General features: G+C 43.4%; 1 protein-coding gene across 8 annotated transcripts in view; it reads right to left on the bottom strand.

The window, feature by feature from the left end:
• TIAM1 (TIAM Rac1 associated GEF 1) overlaps positions 1 to 22,911 on the bottom strand; it is a 382,305-nt gene that overhangs the window by 58,155 nt on the left and 301,239 nt on the right. For all 8 annotated transcript variants that reach the window (XM_042999074.1, XM_042999077.1, XM_015542057.2 and 5 more), the window contains 3 exons: positions 16,666 to 16,770; positions 9,716 to 9,797; positions 2,626 to 2,712 (listed from right to left, as the gene is read on the bottom strand). In XM_042999074.1, coding sequence (XP_042855008.1) covers positions 2,626 to 2,712; positions 9,716 to 9,797; positions 16,666 to 16,770 — 274 coding nt within the window. The remainder of the gene's footprint in view (positions 1 to 2,625; positions 2,713 to 9,715; positions 9,798 to 16,665; positions 16,771 to 22,911) is intronic.

The following is a 22,911-nucleotide window of genomic DNA, read 5'->3' as shown; positions in this document are numbered from 1 at the left end:
AGTCAATTCCGTAAGTATAGCCAATGCGAGATCCAGGGGACGGGTAGGCAGATTTTAAAGGCGGATTCACCATTAGTTCATTATAGGCCAAAAGCCCCAGGTGGTTAACAAAAATAAATAAGAGACTTAGTTATAACATGATGGACATCCAAGGCTGTCTATAGAGAAGAATAAGGGAAAACGGTAAATGGAAGCTGAAGAAGGGGAATGTTTTGTGATTAGAGAGAGATCTCCGAGAAAAGGCCTTACGGTCTGTAGTGGGCTCTCCATTATCCAGACGTCTGCACAGAGAGGCTAGAATTAACATTAAAAAACCCAAATCTCTCTCTCTTTTCTAATGTTTATTTATTTTTGTGAAACAGCGTGAGCAGGCGAGGGGTAGAGGCGGTGGGGACAGAGGACCCAAAATGGGCTCTGGGCTGCCAGCAGGGGACAGTCCGACGTGGGGCTCGACCTCACAAACCACGAGATCACCACTGCGCTGAAGTCAGATGCTCAACCAACTGAGCCACCCAGGCGCCCCAACCCAAGTCTCTTGCTTGCCACTGCCCTCTACATGGGTGTGTCTGTGGCCCCAGTGGACAAAGGGACATCACTCTTAAATCTATAGAGGACAGTGCTATACAAGGCAAGCGGGTTGGAACAGACAACCATTTGTTTTTATCTAAAACCAGGGCTCCTGGATTCAAAGAACTAAAACAGGATGTGACTGAAACTGAGGCAGCGTACTTCCCCACCCCCATGCCACGCCAACGGGCACACTCATCGTGCTGCCAGAGATAACAATCAGACTTTGGGTTTGTGGGAGAACAAACCCTGCCACGTCTGCTCCCAGCTGAGATACAGCTTAGTGAATGTGGAGACTCGCCTCCAGGCTGCCTTTGGCCTTGAAAAGTATGGAAGGAAAATCCTCCTCTGTGACGGCGGTGAATCCATGACTTTGACTTTATTCTCCATTTGTCACACTTCAGCCATTTCTGTGCACAGCCAAGGGTGCAGGCTGCCCTTCTCCGAGGCTTACGGCACAGGGGGAAGTAACCTGGGTAGGTAGCTCGAAGGTCGTGAACACCCAGAACTGAGCTGTACCAAGACATGGAGGCAGTTGGCAAGGTAGGCCACTCCACCATTTTCTTGTCTGCTCCATTCTTGTCTGCTAGAGCAGACAGATGCAAGGCATTACGTCTAAGTGCAACTGACCCAGACGTTTTGGCCTTTTATTAGACAGGTATGATATGGCTGCTGCCTGGATGAAATGAAAAGTTCCACAGCAAGGAGAATGAAAGGAAAGTGGGTTTTGAGCCCTATCTAGCGGCCTGATTTGTTTATGGTAAGTATGGTAGGCTGAAAAGTGCACCCCCCCACCCCCCAAACTCATGTCCATCCAGAGTATCAGAATGTGACCTTAGTTGGAACTAGGGTCTTTGGGGCGCCTGGGTGGCTCAGTCAGTTAAGCGTCTGACTCGATTTTGGCTCAGGTCATGATCAGACGGTTTGTGAGTTTGAGCCCCACGTCGGGCTCTGCGCTGACAGTGTGGAGCCTGCTGGGGAGTCTCTCTCTCTCCCCCTGTCTCTCTACACTTCCACCACTATCTCTGTCTCCCAAAATAAGTAAATAAGCTTAAAAAAAAAAAAAAAGAATGGGGTCTTTGCAGATGTAATTACGTTAAAGATAAAATCACACTGGATTAGGATGGGCTCTACATCCAATGACCGGTATTCTTGTAAGAAGGCCATGTAAAGATGCAGAGACACACAGGAAAGAAGGCCATGTGATGAAAGACAGAGAGATTAGAGGGACGCAACCACAAGCCGAGGACTGCCAAGGACTGCCAGCAGCCACTGGAAGCAAGGGAGAGGCATAGGACAGATTCTTCTGTCAGAGGCGCCAGAAGGAAACAACCCTGCCCATACTCGGATTCTGACCGTCTGGCCTCCTGAACCGTAAAAGCATAAATTTCTGTTGTTTTTAATCACTCAGTTTGTGATAATTTGTTACTGCAGCCCTAGGAAACCATCACAGGAAGCAAAAAAATCTAGGCTGAAAAGATTCTCTCTGAGTAGAAAGAGGAAAGAGAGTTGGGGTTTCACAAGTAGCCCGGACCGCAGTGAGCCCTGGGAGGGCCGCAGGCGGGGTGTGGCAGAACAGAGCTCTCTCCGTGGGGCAAGAAGACTGGATCCTGAAACCCTAGGTTCTCAACTTCTGCAAAGGTCCCTTCATGAGCGGGAGAAAGACCACATCCACTCTGAAGGAGCTTTGCAGGTTCAGGGGAGAGCCAGCGTCAGCTCTGGCCACCGGAGCACAGAGGGCTGTTCCTAAATGCTGCTTCAGGAAAACCCCTAGGACCTCCATACCATCAAAAGACGATCACGTCAGATTAGAATGGAATTTCCCACCAGCCCCAAGGAAATGGGCGCAGAATCAGATTTAAGATCCAAAATGTGACATTAAACACTTGCATTTATAGAACAATATGCATATTCCCTGGGAGGGTTTTCAAGGAGACAACGTTCAAATAATCTTTACCAGTGAACCCTTTGGGGGTGTCTTTCTCATCCACCAACCAGAGAAACCCCCAAGGGATTTTAAGAGAGATAGACAGACAGTTACGATACTCAGTCACTTACCTTTCTTGGAAGCTAAACCAGTTTCCTTTACACTATTCACATAGAGCCTTCGAACGCCATCTTCTTCCACAGAGGAAAGGGAAAAGCCTGGAAAACACAAAGACAGAATGGTAGGGCTCACACCTTCCGAATGTTTGCCAAACAACACGAAATACCTGCTGTGAACTAAGTATGTTCAATGTTTTTGGTTACAGTTTGGAGCAATTGTTTTTTCCTTGTTCGTATTATTTTACAAAGCACACAAAAAAATGTATTTTTAGATCACTCTAAAAAAGCCACTACTTGCAAAAATTAACATTACCCGGTACATCTCTCCTCACACCACCTACCTATCAACCCAAATGGAAGAAAATTATCTTGTTTTACCTTGCTTGCTAGCAAATGCCACAGTTTTATTTTTTCCATTGTCTCCTCCACAGTGCAAACGGGATGATTAGCATATCTCAACTGGGTCCTTCGGCTTTTTGCAGCCAATCTTTGTCCTAAGATATGTTACACCTGAACAACTATATGGTATGTGTCCAGCCATATGTATTGCTATATGGACACCGAGTTTAATTTAATAAATCTTTGCATAGGGGGATTAAGTACTGACTTACTTTACAAATCTTATTTTATACTGAAATTCATTGATTGCACATTCTACTAGAGTGTGATCATAAGATTATCTTATACTTGTCCAGGCTTCCAGAGCCCAAAGCTCATTAGCTAATCAATCTTGGGCTTGCTACATCCTTCGGAAAAAAAGGCAGAACCAGACCCTGAGTTTCCAGGTGGTTTGGGGATCTGAGGGGCTTCTAATTCCGTGGCCACAAGCCCTGGGCACCTCAGTTTCTAGACATTCTCATTACAACTCTTTTCTGATCAGGGCGACTGGCTGGCTCAGTCAGTGGAGCATCCAACTCTTGATCTCAAGGTCATGAGTTCCAGCCCCAAGCTGGGCACAGAGATTTTTATTACCTTTTTAATGTAAATTTATTTATTTTGAGAGAGGGTGAGACAGTGCAACAGGGGAGGGGAGAAAGAAAGAGAAAGAGAGAGAAAGAGAGAGAAAGAGAGAGACAGAGAGAGAGAATCCCAAGAAGGCTCGGTGGAGAGCCCGACACGGGGCTTGATCTCACAAACTGTGAGATCATGACCTGAGCTAAACTCAAGAGTCGGGAGGCTTAGCAAACTGAGCCACCAGACACCCCGAGATTACTTAAAAGTCTTTTCTGATCTGTTATCTCCTTTCCCTCAAGTAAGAGACTGTGGCAAACACCCCGAAAAGAGCAATCAGAATGAATGCAGTTGTGAAGATACGACATAATTTCAGGTCTGGGAGAAGAATAATCCCCTAATATAGGTAGTTACCTTAAGGGTGAAGGCAGAAAAAAAATCACAGTGCTTTTGAAGAGCAAATAAGCAAATAACAACAAAACTGAATAATAAATTACAGGACTGAGACCCAGGGAGTCATCAAGACTTTGCAGGCCGTGTCATAACGAACATGGGTTTTTCTGTTTAGTTTACAGGATCAGGAAATAGATACCCACACTTAGGCAAAACTACCAACTGTCTTCGCCCACTACAGTATCATAACTCCCTCAGATGGGGAAACACAGGCCATACCCTGAGGACTTTCTGGTCTTTATTTGACTCTTACTTTGAATTCCATTCTTATAGCAACTTGTAACGTTCAGATTATGTTTCAAGAAGACCCACTCAAATCGGGGCCCCTGGGTGGCTCAGTTGGTTAAGCGTCTGACTTGATTTCGGCTCAGGTCATGATTCGTGAATTCGAGCCCCATGTTCGGATCTATACTGACAGTGCGGAGCCTGCTTGGGATTCTCTCTCTCTCTCCCCCTCTCTCTCTGTCCCTACCCTGCTCGTGCCCTCTCTGTCTCTCAAAATAAACTTTAAAATAAAAAAAAAAGAAGAAGAAGAAGAAGACCCACTCAAGTAAAAATAATTTTATACATGAGCTAATTAAGTGATATTAGCCCTAACACAGGTTTATCTATTTGCATTTCAGTAGAGAATTTCTCTTATCTGTTAGAGTAGATGCAGAATCAGGGGCAATGCCAAGAGAAAGAATGGATACAAATTCATTAAAATATAGGCATTTCCTTTCTGAAATGCTGAGTTTCTGTCAAGTTTTGAGACCACATTTCTTTTTCTATTAAAACAAGTGAGCAGGGGCACCTGGGTGGCTCAGCTGGTTGGGCGTTTGACTCTTGAGATCAGTTCGGGTTGTGATCTTGTGGCTGTGAGATCAAGCCCCATGTCGGGCTCTGTGCTGAACGTGGAGGCCGCTTGGGATTCTCTCTTTCTCTCCCTCTCCCTGACCCTCCCCAACTCTTTCTCTCTCTCAAAATAAATAAACATTAAAAAAAAAAAAGTGGGCAAATGACAAGGTGCCAGGGGACAGGATCAGAAGATGCCAGGAGAGGTGACAGTTGAAAGCCTGATACAAACCACATGAGGCCAAAATCAGTGGAGATGGCTGAACTATTCCTTTGCCCCCTTCCCTCTTTTCTTGGTCTATTTTTTTTTTTTAAATAATCAAAAGATAATAACAAGGACTACAAGTGACTATGAGATTGGTGCTGGGCAAGCATGGCTCTGAGAAAGAGATCAGACCCCTCTAGTTGGTGGGAAATCTCTGTGACAGGACTGCTGAAGAAAGCTTTTGCAATAAGTTTTCTGGAAGTTCATTCAAGGGAAGCCAACATTCACAAAGGGAAACGGCACTTCGGCTCTGCACTGGAATTCATATTGGAAGACACCTGTTGGGGGGTCAGGCAAACAGGACCCCCTCCCAGCATTCAGAAAGGCAGCTCTCCCCACGCTCAGCTACACAGCACACACTACCTCGGGCTCCCAGAGACTCAGGGAGCAGCCTCCATTTCGAGATGCCAGTAATGTGCCCACGCAGGGGAGGGGGATTACAGCCATCTCCTAAATTAACACATGTAAGGAAAATATTGTATATCCTACAGTTGGATTATTTTGAGATCACTGGAAAACACAGTAATTTTGACAGTTTTTTTCTTCCTTTCAAATAGGATAGCAACAATCTAATTCCCAGCCAATAAACGTAACATAGCCCCAGATGACTGCCAACAGGAGGCAGAGGGAGTTATTCAAAATAAACCCAACTTAACCCACCAGGAGGAGGCACCACGAGCGGCAATAATGCTCTCAAGAATGAAAGGAAGTGATTAAAACTAAGAAGAGAAACCAAGAAGACAAACGCCTGTGATGAGCAACCAGAAGATCCCTCATACTAAAATCTATAACCAAGGAAAAGTCATGGCGTCATCAGAAACAGCAGGGGAGTACTCAAAACCAGATTCCAGGATACAGGGAAATTCAGCAAATAGGACAAGTGTGGACACCTCTGATAGAAATGGTACATGTGACCAAAAATGCAACAGCAGAAGTCCCCGTAGAAGAAGGAATGTTCACTTGCTGCAACGATGCATCCTTTACTTCAAGGCAGCCTGGGGGTCATGCTTAGTCTATCTCATAACTCTGTGAACTAATTTCAACAATCAGTTCAGGTTGAGATGCAGGGAAGGGCGACTGAGAGAGATTAAGGAAGGGCCAAATCTTGGGGCGCCTGGGTGGCTCAGTCGGTTGAGTGGCCGACTCTTGTTTATGGCTCAGATCATGATCTCGAGGCTCATGGGTTTGAGCTCCACATAGGGCTCTGCACTGACAGTGTGGAGCCTGTTTGGGATTCTCTCTCTCCCTCTCTCTCTGCCTCTCCCCTGCTCATTCTCTCTCTCTCTCAAATAAATAAACAAAAAAAAAAAAAAAAAAAAAAAGAAAAGGAAGTGTCAAATCTTTCCACTGGTTCAGTCAGTTGGATTATTAAGCCCTATTTTCGTCCCTAAAGTGTTCTAAAATAGAAGACAGCATGTAGTTTGTGTTTGGATTTTTGTATGTTGGTATATGCCAGTAACTTATATATATACTGCACTGTATATATATTGAGCTCAATATACGGCAGGAAGCCAGACTTGAGTGGGTGCTAACGTTAAATACTGCTGAGCTGAATTTAGAATCCTTGGTAGTTCTGGGGGCACCTGGGTGGCTCAGTTGGTTAAGCCCCCGACTCTCAATTTCGGCTCAGGTCATAATCTCACTGTTCATGAGATCGAACCCTGCATCGGGCTCTGTGCTGGCAGCAAAGGGCCTGCTTGGGATCCTCTCTCTCTGCCCCTCCCCTGCTCAAGTGCTCTCTTGCTCTCAAAATAAATAAATAACCTTAAAAAAAAAGAATCCTTGGGGATACCTAGTTGGTTAAGCATCTGACTTCAGCTCAGGTCATGATCTCGCAGTCCTTGTGTTCAAGCCCCGCATCAGGCTCTGTGCTCACAGTTCGGATCATGGAGCCTGCTCCGGATTCTCTCTGTCCCTCCCCCACTTATGCTCTGTCTCTCTCAGAAATTAAAAAAAAAAAAAAAAAAAAAGAATCCTTGATAGTTCTGAGGTCAGAGGCAACCAAGTAAGTCTCTTAGGATGGGGGACTCTTTAACTTCTCCGTCAATACGCTGTTGGAACACCTTCCACCAGCATGAACTGGGCGCTCAGAATAAATGGTTTTGCTGAGGTTATTAGCCACACATAGCAGGCTCTAGAAAGTGAAGTCCAAGAATCAGCACCATTGGTGACTGATAGTAACGTAGACAGAAACTGAGATTAAGCACTGTGAGCACAGCCGTTAGACAATGGCACACCTCCAAGCATGAGCTTTGAGAGTTTACAAAAGCAGTGGCGGTCCACGACAGACTGTTAAAACAAAACAAAACACCCTGCTTCTTTACCTCAGATATTTTGAGAAGTACTGTTGACAATACTTTCTAGGGTGATGCCTGAGGTGCTAAAATACCTTCAGGGTGGAAATGTAAATGGGGTCTGTGAGCGCTTGAGTCGATAGAAACATATAAAAAGTATAGCTTTTTTTTTAGAGATTTTTTTTTTATGTTTTATTTATTTTTGCGACAGAGAGAGACGGAGCATGAATGGGGGAGGGGCAGACGGAGAGGGAGACAGAATCACAGCAGGCTGCAGGCACTGAGCTGTCAGCCTGAAGCCCGACATAGGGCTCGAACCCACGAACCGTAAGATCATGACCTGAGTCGAAGTTGGACGCTTAACCAACTGAGCCACCCACACGCCCCAAAAGCATAGCAGCTTTATGCCCAGTTCCCGAGTCCAAGCACCCGTCAATCTTACAGTTTCATTCCAAGACCTTGAAATTCAGCCCTGTCTTGCTTCTTGCTACTTAAAGAGAAAAGGATAACTGTCACGGTGCATCTCACTTTGGAGAAGCCAGACACTTAAGTTACAGCACTGCCACCAACTACTGCTTTAATTACCAAGGTCACGCTTCCGATGCATAATAAGCCTTCTGTAGACGTTTATCCTCTGCCATCAAAAAACATCCTCTGGGTGTATGATGTCTTTAGTTTCAAGGTCAAGAAGTAAACAGCATGAAGGTGCAACGCAAGTGACCAGGGTCCAAAATGAGGTTCTCTTCATTAGGCCAAATACCCTAAGGAATGTTCAGAGATGAAGAGTAGTGGCCTGTGGGAGCGACTATCCTGCTGGTCAGTGAAAGTTCTGAAGATGCTCAAATGCTAAGAAGCCAAATTAACTTAATTCAGAGAGAAACCGTAAATGAGCAAAGACGGTAAGCTCCATGTGTCTGCATCAGGCTTTCTGGTTCTCTTCCTTCCCACAAATAGCAGGGCTAGAGTCCCCTTGCCCCTTGGGGGCAGGCGGGGCCAGGGGACTGGCTTTGACAATAAACTGTGAGGCCACCAGCACCGGGCTCACAGCGCCTTCTCTCTTCCCCTCCGCCAAGAGACAGACAACGCCCCAGGCGGCCGCTGCAGGCCTGTGTCAGAGAGTGAGGGTAACATAGAGTCAAGCCAAGCCACAAAGGAGGCACGGTGAATTCAGGAAGCCCATTTCACTGTTCTGAGCCACCTCGGCCAGCCTCGCCACTCCTGACTAATATCACCGTCTGGATTTCCCCTCGTGGTTTCCTCAAGCACCAACTCCACTGCTATTCAAATCATACAGTGTGATGCTAAGCAGTCTGGGACATATGAAGGGACGACATATTCGGCTACGCCAGAATGCAGACAACTGTGTAGAAAACCATCAACACGGCAAACCTGTTATTCTTTCAAAGGTCTGCTTATAAGTTTGGCCCCTGGCTGGCCATCCGGGAACTTGGATTTTGGGTGGGTTCCCAACACCCTGACGAGACTCACCGGGCCTAAAATTTGTACAAACGATATGGCTGACGCCGAACTCCAGCTTTCCCCTGCTGGGAGCCTGAAACTTTGGTACATGCTAGGTAGAGTGCGTCTACATGACTGGGCACTGAGTCTCCAACAAACTTCCCCGCTAGACAACACCCCACGTGCACTGTCCCAGCTTGTTGCTGGGGGAATTGAGGACGTCCCGTATGACCGGGGAAGGACTCTTGGAAGCTTGCACCCACTTTCCTCAGACCTCACCCCATGTGCCTTTTCCCTTTATTGATGCTGTTATTATAGCTTCTCTGTAATAACTCACAGTCATGACCAGGACGATCTCCTGAGTCCTATGCGTCCTCTTAGTGGATCAGCAAACGTAGGGGTGGTCTTGGGGACCCCCAGCACAACACCGAAATAAGTTCTTTTTACATTATTTGTGGAGGAAGGGAGAATAATGAGTATGTTTGAGGAAGAGGAGTGTGAAGGGATCATTTCTTCATTACTAGGGTATATCATACTATAATCTATTCCCGATACACGCATTTCCTATTTACGACAGAACCCCAGTGACCCAAAGTTATGAAATTTAACCCCAATGATTAAAGCTATGAAGTTTAGGCTGAAGTCTGCATGGTACCCACAGTAAATCTCTTCCCTTCCCCCCCCCACCCTCCCAGTTTGGCCGCTGTGTATATAGCACAGAAGCCAGATGTGCTATCTGTTTTAAATAGGCCCCAAAGACGTTTTACTGAATTGTAAGTAAGTGCCTGTTTACACAGGAATTGCTTTAACTTGAGAAACACCAAAGATCAGAGAAAAATAAACATACCATAATTATCACTGGCTGTATCTGACTTCTCAATCTGGATGTTCTGAGTGACTTTTGGACAAATTTCAATTTCTTTGTACAGCTGAAAAATGACAAAGAGTCTGATTAGGATTGCATTACAAATATCTTATTAGGAATAGACATCATTTTGTAAGTCTATTTTTTCACAATTGATACTTGGAAGTAAATTCTCATCACATCACAGCCTTTTTACTGAACCAAACCCAGTAAAAGTCAAAAGAGAAATTTAAAATGCACGCTCCCAAACTTGGCTACCGTTCCAGTTTCTAAATAATGTCTCTTCCCTTTCTAGATCTCTCACAGACCTGAAAACTATTGCTAAAGTAACCAAAAATCTCCAGTACTGGGGAAAGAAATCATTAAAATCAGAAAGAGGCTATAAAAATCTTGATAAGGGGGCGCCTGGGTGGTTCAGGCGGTTGAGTATCTGACCTCGGCTCAGGTCACGATCTCACGGCTTGTGAGTTCGAGCTCCGCATCAGGCTCTCTGCTGTCAGTGCAATGCCTGCTTTGGATCCTCTGTCTACCACCCCCTCTCTCTTCCCTTCCCCTATTCTCTCTCTCTCTCTCTCTCTCTCAAAAATAATAAGTAAACATTAAAAAAAAAAAAAAAGATCTTGACAAGGGATTCCTAGAAATAGGAGAAGTTTCTGTTCACATGCCATTTTGCCCTAAAGATTCATAGTAGCACAAATAGGTGCCGACAAAGAATAGCATTGAAACAGATAATAATTTATATAAATGGAGGAGATTCTCTTTTAGCCACTGGATTATACCAAGTTAGCTAGAAAACTAAGGCACATAAATTAATCAATTCTCTAGAAACCCAAGAAAGCCGCGGGGGGGGGGGGGGTACGGGGAGGGGCGGGAAAGATAACAGAAAGCTGTAGTTCGCATATCAGAAACTTTACTTCGATTTAATTTAATTCACTTTCATATGTCTACAACAATCAGCATCATGGACAATAACTTATGAAGGTTTTCTCAGCTGTCCATGTGCCACACAAGTGTCATTCCATTCAACAAGCAAGGGAATAAGGCTGGAGAGGAAGCACTTTGCTAAAGGTTTTAAGGGCAGAATGGGCAGAACAGGGATTTGAACCCAGGTCTCGCTGGCTCCAGAGGTCAAGTTCTCTCCACTATACGGCAATGCCTGGTACACCACCTCCAGGTGGCGCTGAGAGGTACCACAACTTCTTAGGTAAGCAGGACAAAGGCCATTTCCAAAGATTATGATAAAAATTCCAAAACAAATAAATGTGTCAAAGCTCATATGGAACTGGAAAACTGTCATTCAGTTTTGAAATGAAAAACTCTGGTGCCAAGGTCAATAACAGAAGGCTGTGCTTTAGTACGAAAGAGAAGTCTTGGTGGTTATTGAAACTTGCTCGCACCTCTGACCACACAGTCATTCACCCAGAAATAACGTAATTCAGGCAAGTAGAAAAGAATGGTAGTTTCTTTCTCTTCACTTTCTTAGGGAGGCTGACAGGTGGAAGAAGGAGCCTTGGAAAGAGGCTGCTAGAATAGAAAGGGGAGCAGAGTCCTGGGAACAACGACCACACAGCCCAGATCCTCTAGAACATCCTAATTTAATGCAACTTCCGCCAAATGCAATGTGTTAGGGGTGTCATTTCATGTGGGTTTTTTTTTCCTTTTATACTTCAGAAAAATGTTCATACGAATAAATTCTGCAATCAGAAGAAATCAGTTGTGAAACTGATCTTTAGTTCAGAAAATGCAGTTACCAAAGTTATAAATACCAAATATAATAAAGTTTTATGCAATATTTTAGGACGCCACGGAATGTGCAATAAATGCTATGCACTGTTTCCTTCAAATTACTTTGAGCCTCAGTTTTACTTTTTACAAATTTCCTCGAGAGTCAAACTCTTACCCTAGGTGGCAGTATATCACTGTTGCAATCATCTCCAGAAAGTTCCTAATGTTTGCCACAGATCCAGGGGGAATACAGCTTTGTGAATAATCTTTCCCATTCTCTCATAATATTGCCTCTTACTTTTCTTTGGAACGGTGTGAAAGCTGTTGTGTCTTTTACCAGCCCCAGACAATACCTAAGTGTGATCTAGATATAAGCCCCTTGGCCACAGTGTGTTCTCAGAGTGGTTAGACTAAAATTGTGTTTAGTAAAAAACACTAATAAAAACATAAAATCTCAAGAAGGATATGCACTTTAAAATATATTTTTTCAATGCAACTACAATCCCTATCTGAAACTAGAAATGCTGAAATTTCATAGGTGTTATATAAACATCTTTAACAGCAAAACGTCAGACGCGTTCCCTTTATTTTATTAAGTCAATGATGTGTCACATTTTCCTTCCCTTTTTTTTTAATGTTTATTTATTTTGAGAGAGAGAGAGAGAGAGAGAGCACGCAGAGGAGGAACAGAGAGAGAAGGAGAGAGAATCCCAAGCAGGCCCCGCACTGCCAGCACAGAGCCCAATGTGGGGCTCAAACCATGAACCCTGAGATCACGACCTGAAATGAAATCAAATCTGATGCTTACCCAACTGCGCCACCCAGGTGTTCCTTTCCTGCTTCTCAAAGAGCAGATTAAAAGATCATCAGATTTAAGAACAAACTTGATTGCCAGGCATTCGAGTTATCATGAAGTCAGGATCATGTCTCACACATCTCCGCTGGGTGCCCTGGTCCAAGCCAGCATCACCCGCTGCCCCAATTACAACGCACTAACCCCCTGCTCTTTCTCAGCAACTTCTCTTGTGCCCTGTGGTCCATTGGCCATGTGGCACATGTTCTACGGACACAGAGCCACAGTGAGCCTACTAAAACAGAAGTCAACCAGTGTCCTTCTTCCTCCGGGGTTTCCCCTCTCATGTAGGCCCTACATGGCCCATCCTGCTCCCCTCCTCCCTCCTCTCTTGCAGCCTCACCCCCTCTCCAGCCACTGACCCTCCTCACACACAAGAAAACAACCTCCACCCTCGCCATCCGCCCCCTGCCAGGGCCTCACCCAGCTTTGTTCCCTTAGCCTAGAATACTTTCCTCCAAAATACCTCTACGACTCACTCTCTCACCTCGCTCTGTTCACACATCAACCCAAACACAGCTAAAGGGGCAGAACACTCTGTTTTTGGATGCCCCACCTCTCTTTCCACTTGACCTAACCTTTTCTTTCCAAGCTCTTCACATCCTCTGAAATACTGCACGGTTACATGTCATTATGCAAAAAATCTACATATTTTTGTATGTCTCCACAAACTTGAGTGTGGGTTCCACAAGGAGTAGAGATTTTTTTCATTTTCGTTCCTTTTAAGTAGGCATATGCCCAATGTGGGGCTTGAACTCATGACCCTGCGATGACGAATCACATGCCCTGTGGGCTGAGGCCGGCCAGGTTGCCCCGAGGAGTAGGGATTTTTGATTGTGTATCCCAGTGCCCAGAACAGGCACAGTGGTGCCAGGCACACATAAATGCTAAATAAATATTTGCTGGATGAGTAAATAAATCAATTGACCAGTGTTTCTGCAAGCTCTTTATTCCCACCTGTCACTTTAAGAAAAACCCATTGAATAAGGGTCTTGAAAAGCCAGTGCCTCCCTATTCATTATCAATCCATCGATGGGGCCTAACAATTAACCAAATACGAAAAAAAGTGGCCAAACAGGTACCACTTCTATTAAAACATAACCAGCAGAGCAGATAAGTAGACGACCGACTAGTCATGGTCATTCACAAGCAAGAGGATCCCCTAACCCACCAAAGATACATCCTAGACCCCTCAAAGCTTTCAAATCTAATACACACTTTTCCTAATAACTACAGACTTTACTATTAAAGAATGTCTGGTAAAACAGTGTCAGAGAATAAAACATATCAGGACAGCCATCTATGAATGAGTTGCTTACAAGGAAACAGCTTCATACGTGTGTGAGTTTCGCTAGTCTGTCAAAAATAAAATGGAGGTGGGCTACAGAAACTAATCGACCGTGTATGGTCTGATGCTTATTCAGTAAGGGTCAATAACCTGAAATCTGCAAACTCTCAAAAAGCCTCCAGGAACGCTGTGTGTTCAGACACCCCCTGCCTCGGAATGACATTAGAACAAGTTTAATGGCCTATATGGGGGATTGGAAGCCAGGGACCCCTGGGTAGAATCCAAGGGGTCTGTGAACTTCAATGGTGGGGGAAAAAAATGCCATCTTTATATCCACTAACCTGTAACTGAAACTTAGCATTTCCTTCAATCATAAATAAATGTAGGCAACGAATACAACAGTACTGGCAGTGACTATGACCTTGTCACCAGTAAAAATCATGGTTGTTCCCCAATCACATTCAGGCTGCTGCCAGTACTTCAAAACAGTAGTAGCTAGCGGATCTCCCGCTAGGTCTTATTATTTAAGGAGCCAATAAATAAGCACATGTATTATCTATAATTGTAAAAATATCTTGGATAACTATTGCAACATAATTATGCCATAGGTGATCCTATGTGTTTTATTTCGTGCAACTGAAAACAGTAATCTGAGAAGGGAGCGTGAAGCTTTGCCAAGTTGCCCAAGGTATTCCTAAGAACAAAAGTGAAGAAACTTGGTAAAAGCAGAGATGTGAATAAGCAATACTCACTTGCAATCTGAACGATAAAATGAACGAGCCTATGGCATTCGCTTCCTCAGGGACCTCTGAGCTGGAGACCTTTTGCAAAGAGCAGGAAAGATGCCATGCTCTCTTTGCATTTTAGACTCTTTAAAAAAAATTGTGATGAGAACATCTGTCCGGCAATTGCAGATACACACAGACCAAGGTTGGTGCGCCTCAGTCTCCTACACCAGATGAGCCACCCAATGGCCAAGACTCAAAAATAATAAGCGCGTCAAGATAATTTCAAAAGACATGTCTCAAGTCCCTACTATGTGTGAAATAGGAGGGCCATGGAAGTCGGTTAGAGGCAACATATGAAAGTCTTAACCACCAAGATGCAAACATACCGGTGGTCAAAGAGCTATCCCAGTCTAATCAGCCCCGCACTTTCCTTTTTTTAAGTAAGGAAAAGGGTTTTCTTTCCTCTGCTCAGAGGGAACAAAGTCAGGGCTCTGCCCCATGCCAGCCAGAGGAAAAAAAATAAATCAGCTACTCTCTCTGTTAAAAGCTCCCTCTCCTGTTAACGCTTAATTGTTCAGGCGATGGTTGAAAATAGACTCATCATTTTGATCTTTCATGGATTACATCACATGGAAAAGTGCGACAAACACCCTCCCCCTCCTATTTATTAGAAACACTTAACGGGGCACGAGGGAACATTTTAGGATGATAGAAACGTTCTAAAGTAGGACTGCAGTGGTGGAAACATGATGGTATGGTGAAACCTCACTGAATTGTGTGCTTAAAAACTGGTGAGCTTTAGGGGCACCTGGGTGGCTTAGCCGGTTAAGTGGCCAACTTCAGCTCAGGTCATGATCTCGTGGTCTGTGAGTTCGAGCCCCGCATCGGGCTCTGTGCTGACAGCTCGGAGCCTGGAGCCTGCTTCGGATTCTGTGTCTCCCTCTCTCTCTGACCCTCCCCTGCTTGCTCTCTGCCTCTCTCTCAAAAATAATAAACATTAAAAAGATATTGGTGAGCTTTATCGCATATAAAGTAAACGTCAAAAAGAGTTGACTGAAAACAAAATTCCCTATTAAATTTTAAATCACGCTTCTCCTTTTCAGAAAGAGACTATGCGGGTTCAAGTTTTCAATTCTGCTTTCTGTGGTGCAACCATGTCTGAAGTCATCCTGTTATCATTCACGTATCCACGGCCAGCAGCTCGGTGGCCCCCAGAGGAATGACTAAGTGCAGAGAGAGAAGAACAAATTCTAAGATAGAGGCGCCTTGCTCCCAAATTGTCTCTTTCCTGGAACTGAAAACTATACCACTCGGCTAACAAAGAAGAGCTTGTTACTGTGTTATTTCAATGACAACCCTTTACTGAGCATCTATTATGTGCACTAGTATCTCTCATCTTTGCAAAATCCTAGAAATTAAGCCCAGTTGACCCTTGAGCAACGTGGGTTTGAGTTGCATGGGTCCACTTTTCCAGAGTTTTGTTTTGTTTTGTTTTTTACAGTTACTGCAAATGTATTTTCTCTTCCTTAGGACTTTCTTAATAACATTTTCTTCTCTCTAGTTTACCTGATTCTAAGAGTACAGTACCTAATGCATGGAACATGCCAACTGTGTGTTCACTGACTGTTATTGTCATCTGTGAACTTCCAGTCAACGGTAGGCTATTAGTAGTTAAGTGTCGGGGGAGTCAAAAGCTGTACATGGATTTCTGACTGTGCAGGCGGTTAACACCCCCAACCCCCGCGCTGTTCAAGGTCAACTGTCTTAGCACATCTTTTGCCAATATCACAAAATTCGTAAGCAACGGGGCCGACATAAAACTCATCTCTAGTTTAGAACCCAAGTCTCATAATGAAACCCAAACATACCTAAATGTCCCCAGGCACCTATATAAATACAATTACAAAAGACTGGGACATAGACTCACACGGCAGCATTTTCACCCAGAAGGATTCGACCCATCGGTTTCAATACCCAGGTAGAAGTCATTCAAAACCAGAGTTAGTGCTTTTGTTCCCGCCAACAGTCAGCTGATCTTTGAGTCACCACGCTGCCGGGAAAGCTAGGAATAATAACTAAAATTCTACCTGAGGGTCAGCTCTGGATTTCAATTTCTCACGATCGCACAGCCTCACTCCTTGCAGACACAAAGGTGGCATTTCTACTCTACAGACACATTGTGATAAGTAAGGCCATCTTCGCAAACTTCCGAGCTCTGAATGAGGTTCATTTATTTTAGAATTCGTTCTACTTCACCAACCACAATTAGTACAAGCACACATATAATTTAAAAATAATCTCCTAAAGAATGTACTTGGACAACCGTCATAAACATTACCAGCTCATAAATGTCCTCCTCGGGCTTTGGAACGTAGTGTTGCATTTTGTTTTCTATTAGAAATTTCAGACGCAGGTAATGAGCAGAGTGATCCAGTTGATGTGTCTGGGACAAAAGAAAGGAAAAAGAAAACGTTCAATAGTAAACAGGAGTATTTAGTGCACCACTGACATATTATCACTATCCCCCGAGAATCATAGAGATTTGTTACTGGGGAGGGCGTATGGTTTCTACACCTCCTAGGAGGTTTACCTCTAAAACTCAAACTTGAAACGAATTTTCATTGAACAGATGAGTAATATTCCACCGACAGCTTATGATTCAATGGAAATAACTGAGTCACATCTTCACTTCTGCTTATCTGAGTCATTACCCTCTTTAACACTGGTTTTGCAACAGAACCCCATCAGATCAGGGAGGCCCTTCAACATAATTCCAAACATACAGAGGTGATTAAAGAAAAAGTCACAGAAACAGTAAGGAAAGATTCACAGTGACAGGGAAAAGCTGTGCCCTGGCAACGTTGTTTTTCTAGCCACATGGGGACACTGGGACAGTTGCTAATAGTTCATTTGCAGGCGAGTCAGCGTGAAGACAAGGCATTTGGATTTCAGTCTTATTTATATACACCCCAAGTGAGACTCCCTCCGGGGGCAGTGCAGACGGGCATGTGTCCAGCACTGGCAACACATTGAATGACTTACCCAAAGAAAACAATTCTAAAATAGTTAAGGGTTGAAATTTCCAGGCCTACTCCTTTGGTTCAGAATGGGTCGACGGATTTTTCTCCTCTAGAGAGTCACCCTCGATTTAACGTTGCGGTAAAAGCGATAGTCGCAACGTGGCTTTATAAATAATCCTCCACGTGCATTCGTGAAGATGCAGAGAAAAATGTAAGAAAATGCTCTTTGAAAGTTACATGGCAGCTCGAAAATGTATTGTCAGAAAACGCTTAAGTGAAGCCACTTTTTAAAGCATTCTTATCCCTCAGAGATGCATCCCAAAGCACTAGTAGATAAAAGATATGATGTCTAAAACTCGCTTCCAAAAGAATCCAGAGCAGGGGGTGGGAGGGGATGAGTAAACAGATGAAGCATAATTTGGTAATTTTGGTTAATTATAGAACCTTGGTGACAGATACGCAGGAGTTTATTACACTATTCTCTGCTCTTACAGGAGTTTGAAATTTTTCATAAATATTAGATCTCTTCACACCAAAAGCTCTACTGGTGAGAATTATTGCAATATAAGTGAAAATTAATCTTTTGCTGGCTTAATCCTCTTTCTACCTACCCTGATCCCCCCCCCCCCGAATTTTAAAGGCTAAACTAAGAAAATTCTGATAATTATTCCAATAGTAGTCATTCAGTCCCATCTAACGAAATCTAAAGTGTGCCAGATGCTGTGTGAAACACTGCAGATATAAAAATTAATAAAACATAAATGCAGCCTTCAACCGTGTGTGTGGCTGTGGGGAAGAGGGGGGCAGAAAACAGAAGATGGGGTGGTGGTGGCTTTGCTTTTTAAATAAATATACATGCAACAGGGGTGCCTGGGTGGCTCGGTCGGTTGGGCGTCCGACTTCGGCTCAGGTCATGATCTCGCGGTTTGTGGGTTTGAGCCCCGCGTCGGGCTCTGTGCTGACAGCTGGGAGCCTGTAGCCTGCTTCAGATTCTGAATCTCCCTCTCTCTCTGCCCCTCCCCTGCTCATGCTCTGTCTCCCTCCCCAAAATAAATAAACATTAAAAATTTTTTTAAAAAAATACATGCAACATAGGCATCCTGCATTATTACAAAAGCACATTTCCAGAAAGTGGAAATGAGTTCGTTCTGAGCACCTAGGAGAATGATAAAGAAGTTTTCTACCCTGCATCCTCTCCTGAGTAAAGTGATAGTTTGAAACCCGCTGTGTGACCACAGATACCGCTGAGCCAACACATTCCCACGTACCTGACTTTCAGGCTGTCACTGTCTGTATTACGGAGGTCAAATGCTCAGGGTCTGATAGACCCAGATGGATGGTGTCTAAGGTAATAAGAATGATTATGGGTAATCCCAAGAAGCGTGTAACAGGGAAGCTTTTGTTGGTTTTTTTGTCTGTTTTTGTTTTGAGAAAGAGAGAGAGAGAGAGAGCATGCATGCATGGGGAGGGGCGGGGGGCGGGGAGAGACAGACAGACAGACAGACAGAGGGAAAGAAAATCTTAAGCGGGCTCCAAGCTGAGCGTAGAGACCACCACAGGGCCCAATCTCACGACCCTGAGATTATGACCTGAGCTGAAATCAAGAGTCGGATGCTTAACTGACTGAGCCACCCAGGTGCCCCAAAACAGTGAAGTTTTACAGTGGGCTACCTATTACTTACAGGAGGGCTGCTGAGACAAACAAATGAAATAATAATATTTAGGGTAAGATGATAGGAAAAGTTTCCCTCCAGAGACAGAAGCTGCAAATGCTTCCCACCTACCTAGGTCCTCACCGAAATCTTTCAACAGAAGAAAAAAATCGTGTTTGCCATCTGTTTCTGACTGAGGTGGGAGGAAAAGAGCAATGAAACTTCATGGGGTCTTGGTTAACAGGAACAAATTCACTTGGCAACCTTACTGTCATCATTAATAAACACTTTGTGGACACTCTCAATAAGGCTGACACTTAAACCGTTTTCCGGAAGTCGGACCCAAGGAGCAACCTCACCTAAGAAGCTTGTGGTTCCTGAACCCTCAGTGGGAGAGACAGACAGCCCCCTGTCAGGCACCAAAGATCTTAAGATGGTCCTGATGAAGAGTAGAGAGGTTCTCATCACGCCTTAAATGCTGCTGTGCTGAAACATTTATACAGATGTACAGAGAGCAAAAAATAACAGCTGTCTAGGTACCTCACTCAGAGTGACACAGCAAGGACAACAAAAGAATGGTAAATACAGCAATGGTAATGAGGCCGATTCTTGGCACCTTCCCCTCCATCATCATCTTTGTCAAACTTCTTTAAGTTACAATAATGTCTTGATAATTTTAAAAAATGAAAATGGCACATGCGACAGATAAAACTTTTAATGGTCTTACTTGCACCCAAGGAGCCCTTAGATTGGTCAGTAAACAGTCACCCTAAAAATGGGTAGTATACCTGAGGGCCTACCATTTTGGTAAAGATTTCTCAATTACAAGCCCGCACTAGTCATGGCTGCTCTAACGTGAAGGCAAAATCCTAATGAATTAATTGATCCTGATGAATTAAATCTGATCATCAGAATTCTCAAGAAGAATTTCCTCCTCCCCAAATATCTGCAGGTTGAGCAAATTTACCATGTTCACAATACATCTTTATGCAAAAAGAATTCCAAGTATCAATGAATATGTTAACACAGCAAGTCCAAATATTTGTCCTGCTACAGACTTGTAAAACATTCAAGAGAAAACTTCCTAATTCAAGAGAAACTCAGGGAAAAATTTAAGTGGTACCAATTTGTGTTCCAATGTGCATTTGCTTAAGTTACTCAGAGAGCATTTGATTCATTTTGAGACAATGTAGCCACAAGTTATACCAGAAGATAAAAATACCATAGAACAAGTATTAGTTTAGTTGGCATATATTTTCTTTTAATTTGCATCCACTTCAAAGGATGAAATAGCAAACACAATGTACTTTTTTTTTCCAGTAAATAGTTTGAGCCAATTACAAGAGATAATAACATGATCTTTTAATCCATCAGGGTTTTCTCTTCCAATTCAGTCCAACTTCTTGGGGAAACAGAAAAGTTACCACATATAGAAATCCATGCAAACACACACACACACACACACACACACACACACACACACAGGTGCTATTGCAGAATTTCCAAAGATTGATCTTCCTCTTCAAGGTGACCTTTCTTTTTTTTAATGCCAATGGTTTTTAGAATAATCAAAAAGTCATAGGCCAATATAGTGATGGCATGAAATAAAACTCATCCCATGGTCACACATGAATTGTATCAGTGAGTATGAATGAATGAATTTTTTGCAATTATTTTGGTAATTGCAATGATCAGAATATATCGAAAACCCACAGGCCAACGTGGTTACCTGCTATAGTTAGCAACAATCATTTTCGTCACATCTATAACATGAACTGTACATGAAATGTAGATCTTGAAACAGTTACTATACCAGAACTTGACTGGTGCTCGGATGGCAGATGACAAACTGATGTGAAAGGATGTGGATCAGATAGAATAGGAAAAAGAATGAGCTGAATGCAAGAGACAGAAGAAAGAGATTGATTATTAAATATTAGAAAAAGCATCCATCACCGACGTTGAGAATGACAATAAAGAAATAAAAGACAGACATTCTGACAATCACCTTTTTTTTCAGTCCCTCCTCCTCCAAAGAGAAAAACACTCACCACTAATTAGATCATTAATAACATGTGGCACTGTTACCCCATTATCTCTTTCCCTCTTAAGAATAAAATTGGCTCCACTAATTACAATAAAGTGTTTTCCAAAGAAGGAGCCAGCTTTAGAAGGCACCTGGTTCTCAGCACACTATATAATTTATCCTACATGGGTGCTTTTCCAGAGACCATCAATTTCTTCAAGTGCATACAAAAGTTTTCCATTTTTAAACTCACGACACTTAGCTTGTTCCACACCACATTGTTTTTGTCTTTATTTCCATGTTTGGGGGAAAAGAGTTGAGCACCCAAGGGAAAATTGGGCAGGATGACCTTCTGTTGTTAGAGAGAGGGATGTGTGCCCTCACGATGCCATCAAAAACCTTTCCAGCGATAGATATAAACACTTTATGCAGGGACAGGTCCCACTTGCTGTCCAAAGATGGTCTCTAGCTGCCGTGACAATACCATTCATCATTCTCTTAGTTTCTATCAAAACAAAGCTTGAAAAGGACCCAAAATTGGGCCCATCACTATTTTCCCCACTCATTGTTCAAGTTTCCACCAATCAATGGTCACTGGAAAACTATGACCTACCCTCTGATCCCTAATTGCATCCAAGGCCAATGTACACAGGAGGCGCTTAAGCAATGCTCTCCCCTTGGAAAGACCTCCAGGGTTTGGCTTTATTAAAAAAAACAAAAAAAACAAAAAAAACAAAAAAAAAAAAAACACCAGAGTCCTACTTTTGACACCTTCAGCTGCAGTTCTGAGAACGACTTCCACAGCTCTGTGGAATATTAATGGGTCTCTAAAGAATCGTGCTAATCTATAAATAAAAGAATGCAGAAATCCTCAATAGACTAATTTTGTTAAGTAATTAAAATGAAAAATGTGAACAGAAATACCATTATCTTCAAAAAGCTGGAATTCACATACATGAAGGATTCGAAGCATGTAACAGAGTATCATTTATTTTTAACACCTATGTGGGGGCTGAGTTTAGCTTTGTCCTAAAACAAATGGCCCTTCTACATTTCTTCCACATAAGGCTTATTTGAGCCAGACTGTTTCATTTCTCCCACTCATATAAAGAGCCATATTTTTTCTTTACAAAGGCCCTAGTGATTTGTTTTCTTTAAAAAATTCCGAAATTGCTGATTGCGGAATTACAGCATTGAGGTACTTGTTCTGGTAGTGAAATAGATTCAGTCTTTATAAACCATTGTGTTGAGTGAGGAGGTCCTAAAAATGTCACTGTATCAATCCAACTTCTTCTAGGAGAAAATTATGACGGGAAGGTTTCTACTTGCCCTTTAGTGGTCCTGGGGAAAGCCATCACACTGTCTAAAAAATATATTCTGGATTCTTCTGACCCTAATGGACCATCCTTCCTGATGACCACCCTGGCGCAGGAGAGGATACAGGCTCAGAGCAACCAGGTAGATGTGGGTTCAGTCTCTCCTTTGCAACTGACTGCGTGCAATGTGAGTGCTGGGCCTGGAGCTAAGGCTCTCTGAGCCTCACTTTCTCCATCTGTACAATGGGCAAACATCATCTCTTCCTCAGACTTGACAGAACTCCTAAATAAAACTATTAGTGCTGATACTTTTGTACAAGTAAAAACAAGCACACGAAAAAGGCTCGTTTCTTTCTCTTTTCCTTCCCTCACTCCAGGCAATTCATCTGGTGCCCTTCAGGGGGGTGAAAAATAAAACCTCGTTGACTTTGGAAAAGAATCAGAAGTTTCTGCAGCTTAGAAGCGACAGCAGAGAAAGTGAACTCAGGCATTTGTCACATACACACGCATAGTAAGAGGCTAATTATGTGTTTACAGGAAAGGGAACTTCTCATCACGGAGATCAAACAT

This window comes from Panthera tigris, chromosome C2, assembly GCF_018350195.1.
Source record: "Panthera tigris isolate Pti1 chromosome C2, P.tigris_Pti1_mat1.1, whole genome shotgun sequence".
NCBI lineage: Eukaryota > Metazoa > Chordata > Mammalia > Carnivora > Felidae > Panthera > Panthera tigris.
This window is presented reverse-complemented; position numbering and strand designations above follow the sequence as displayed.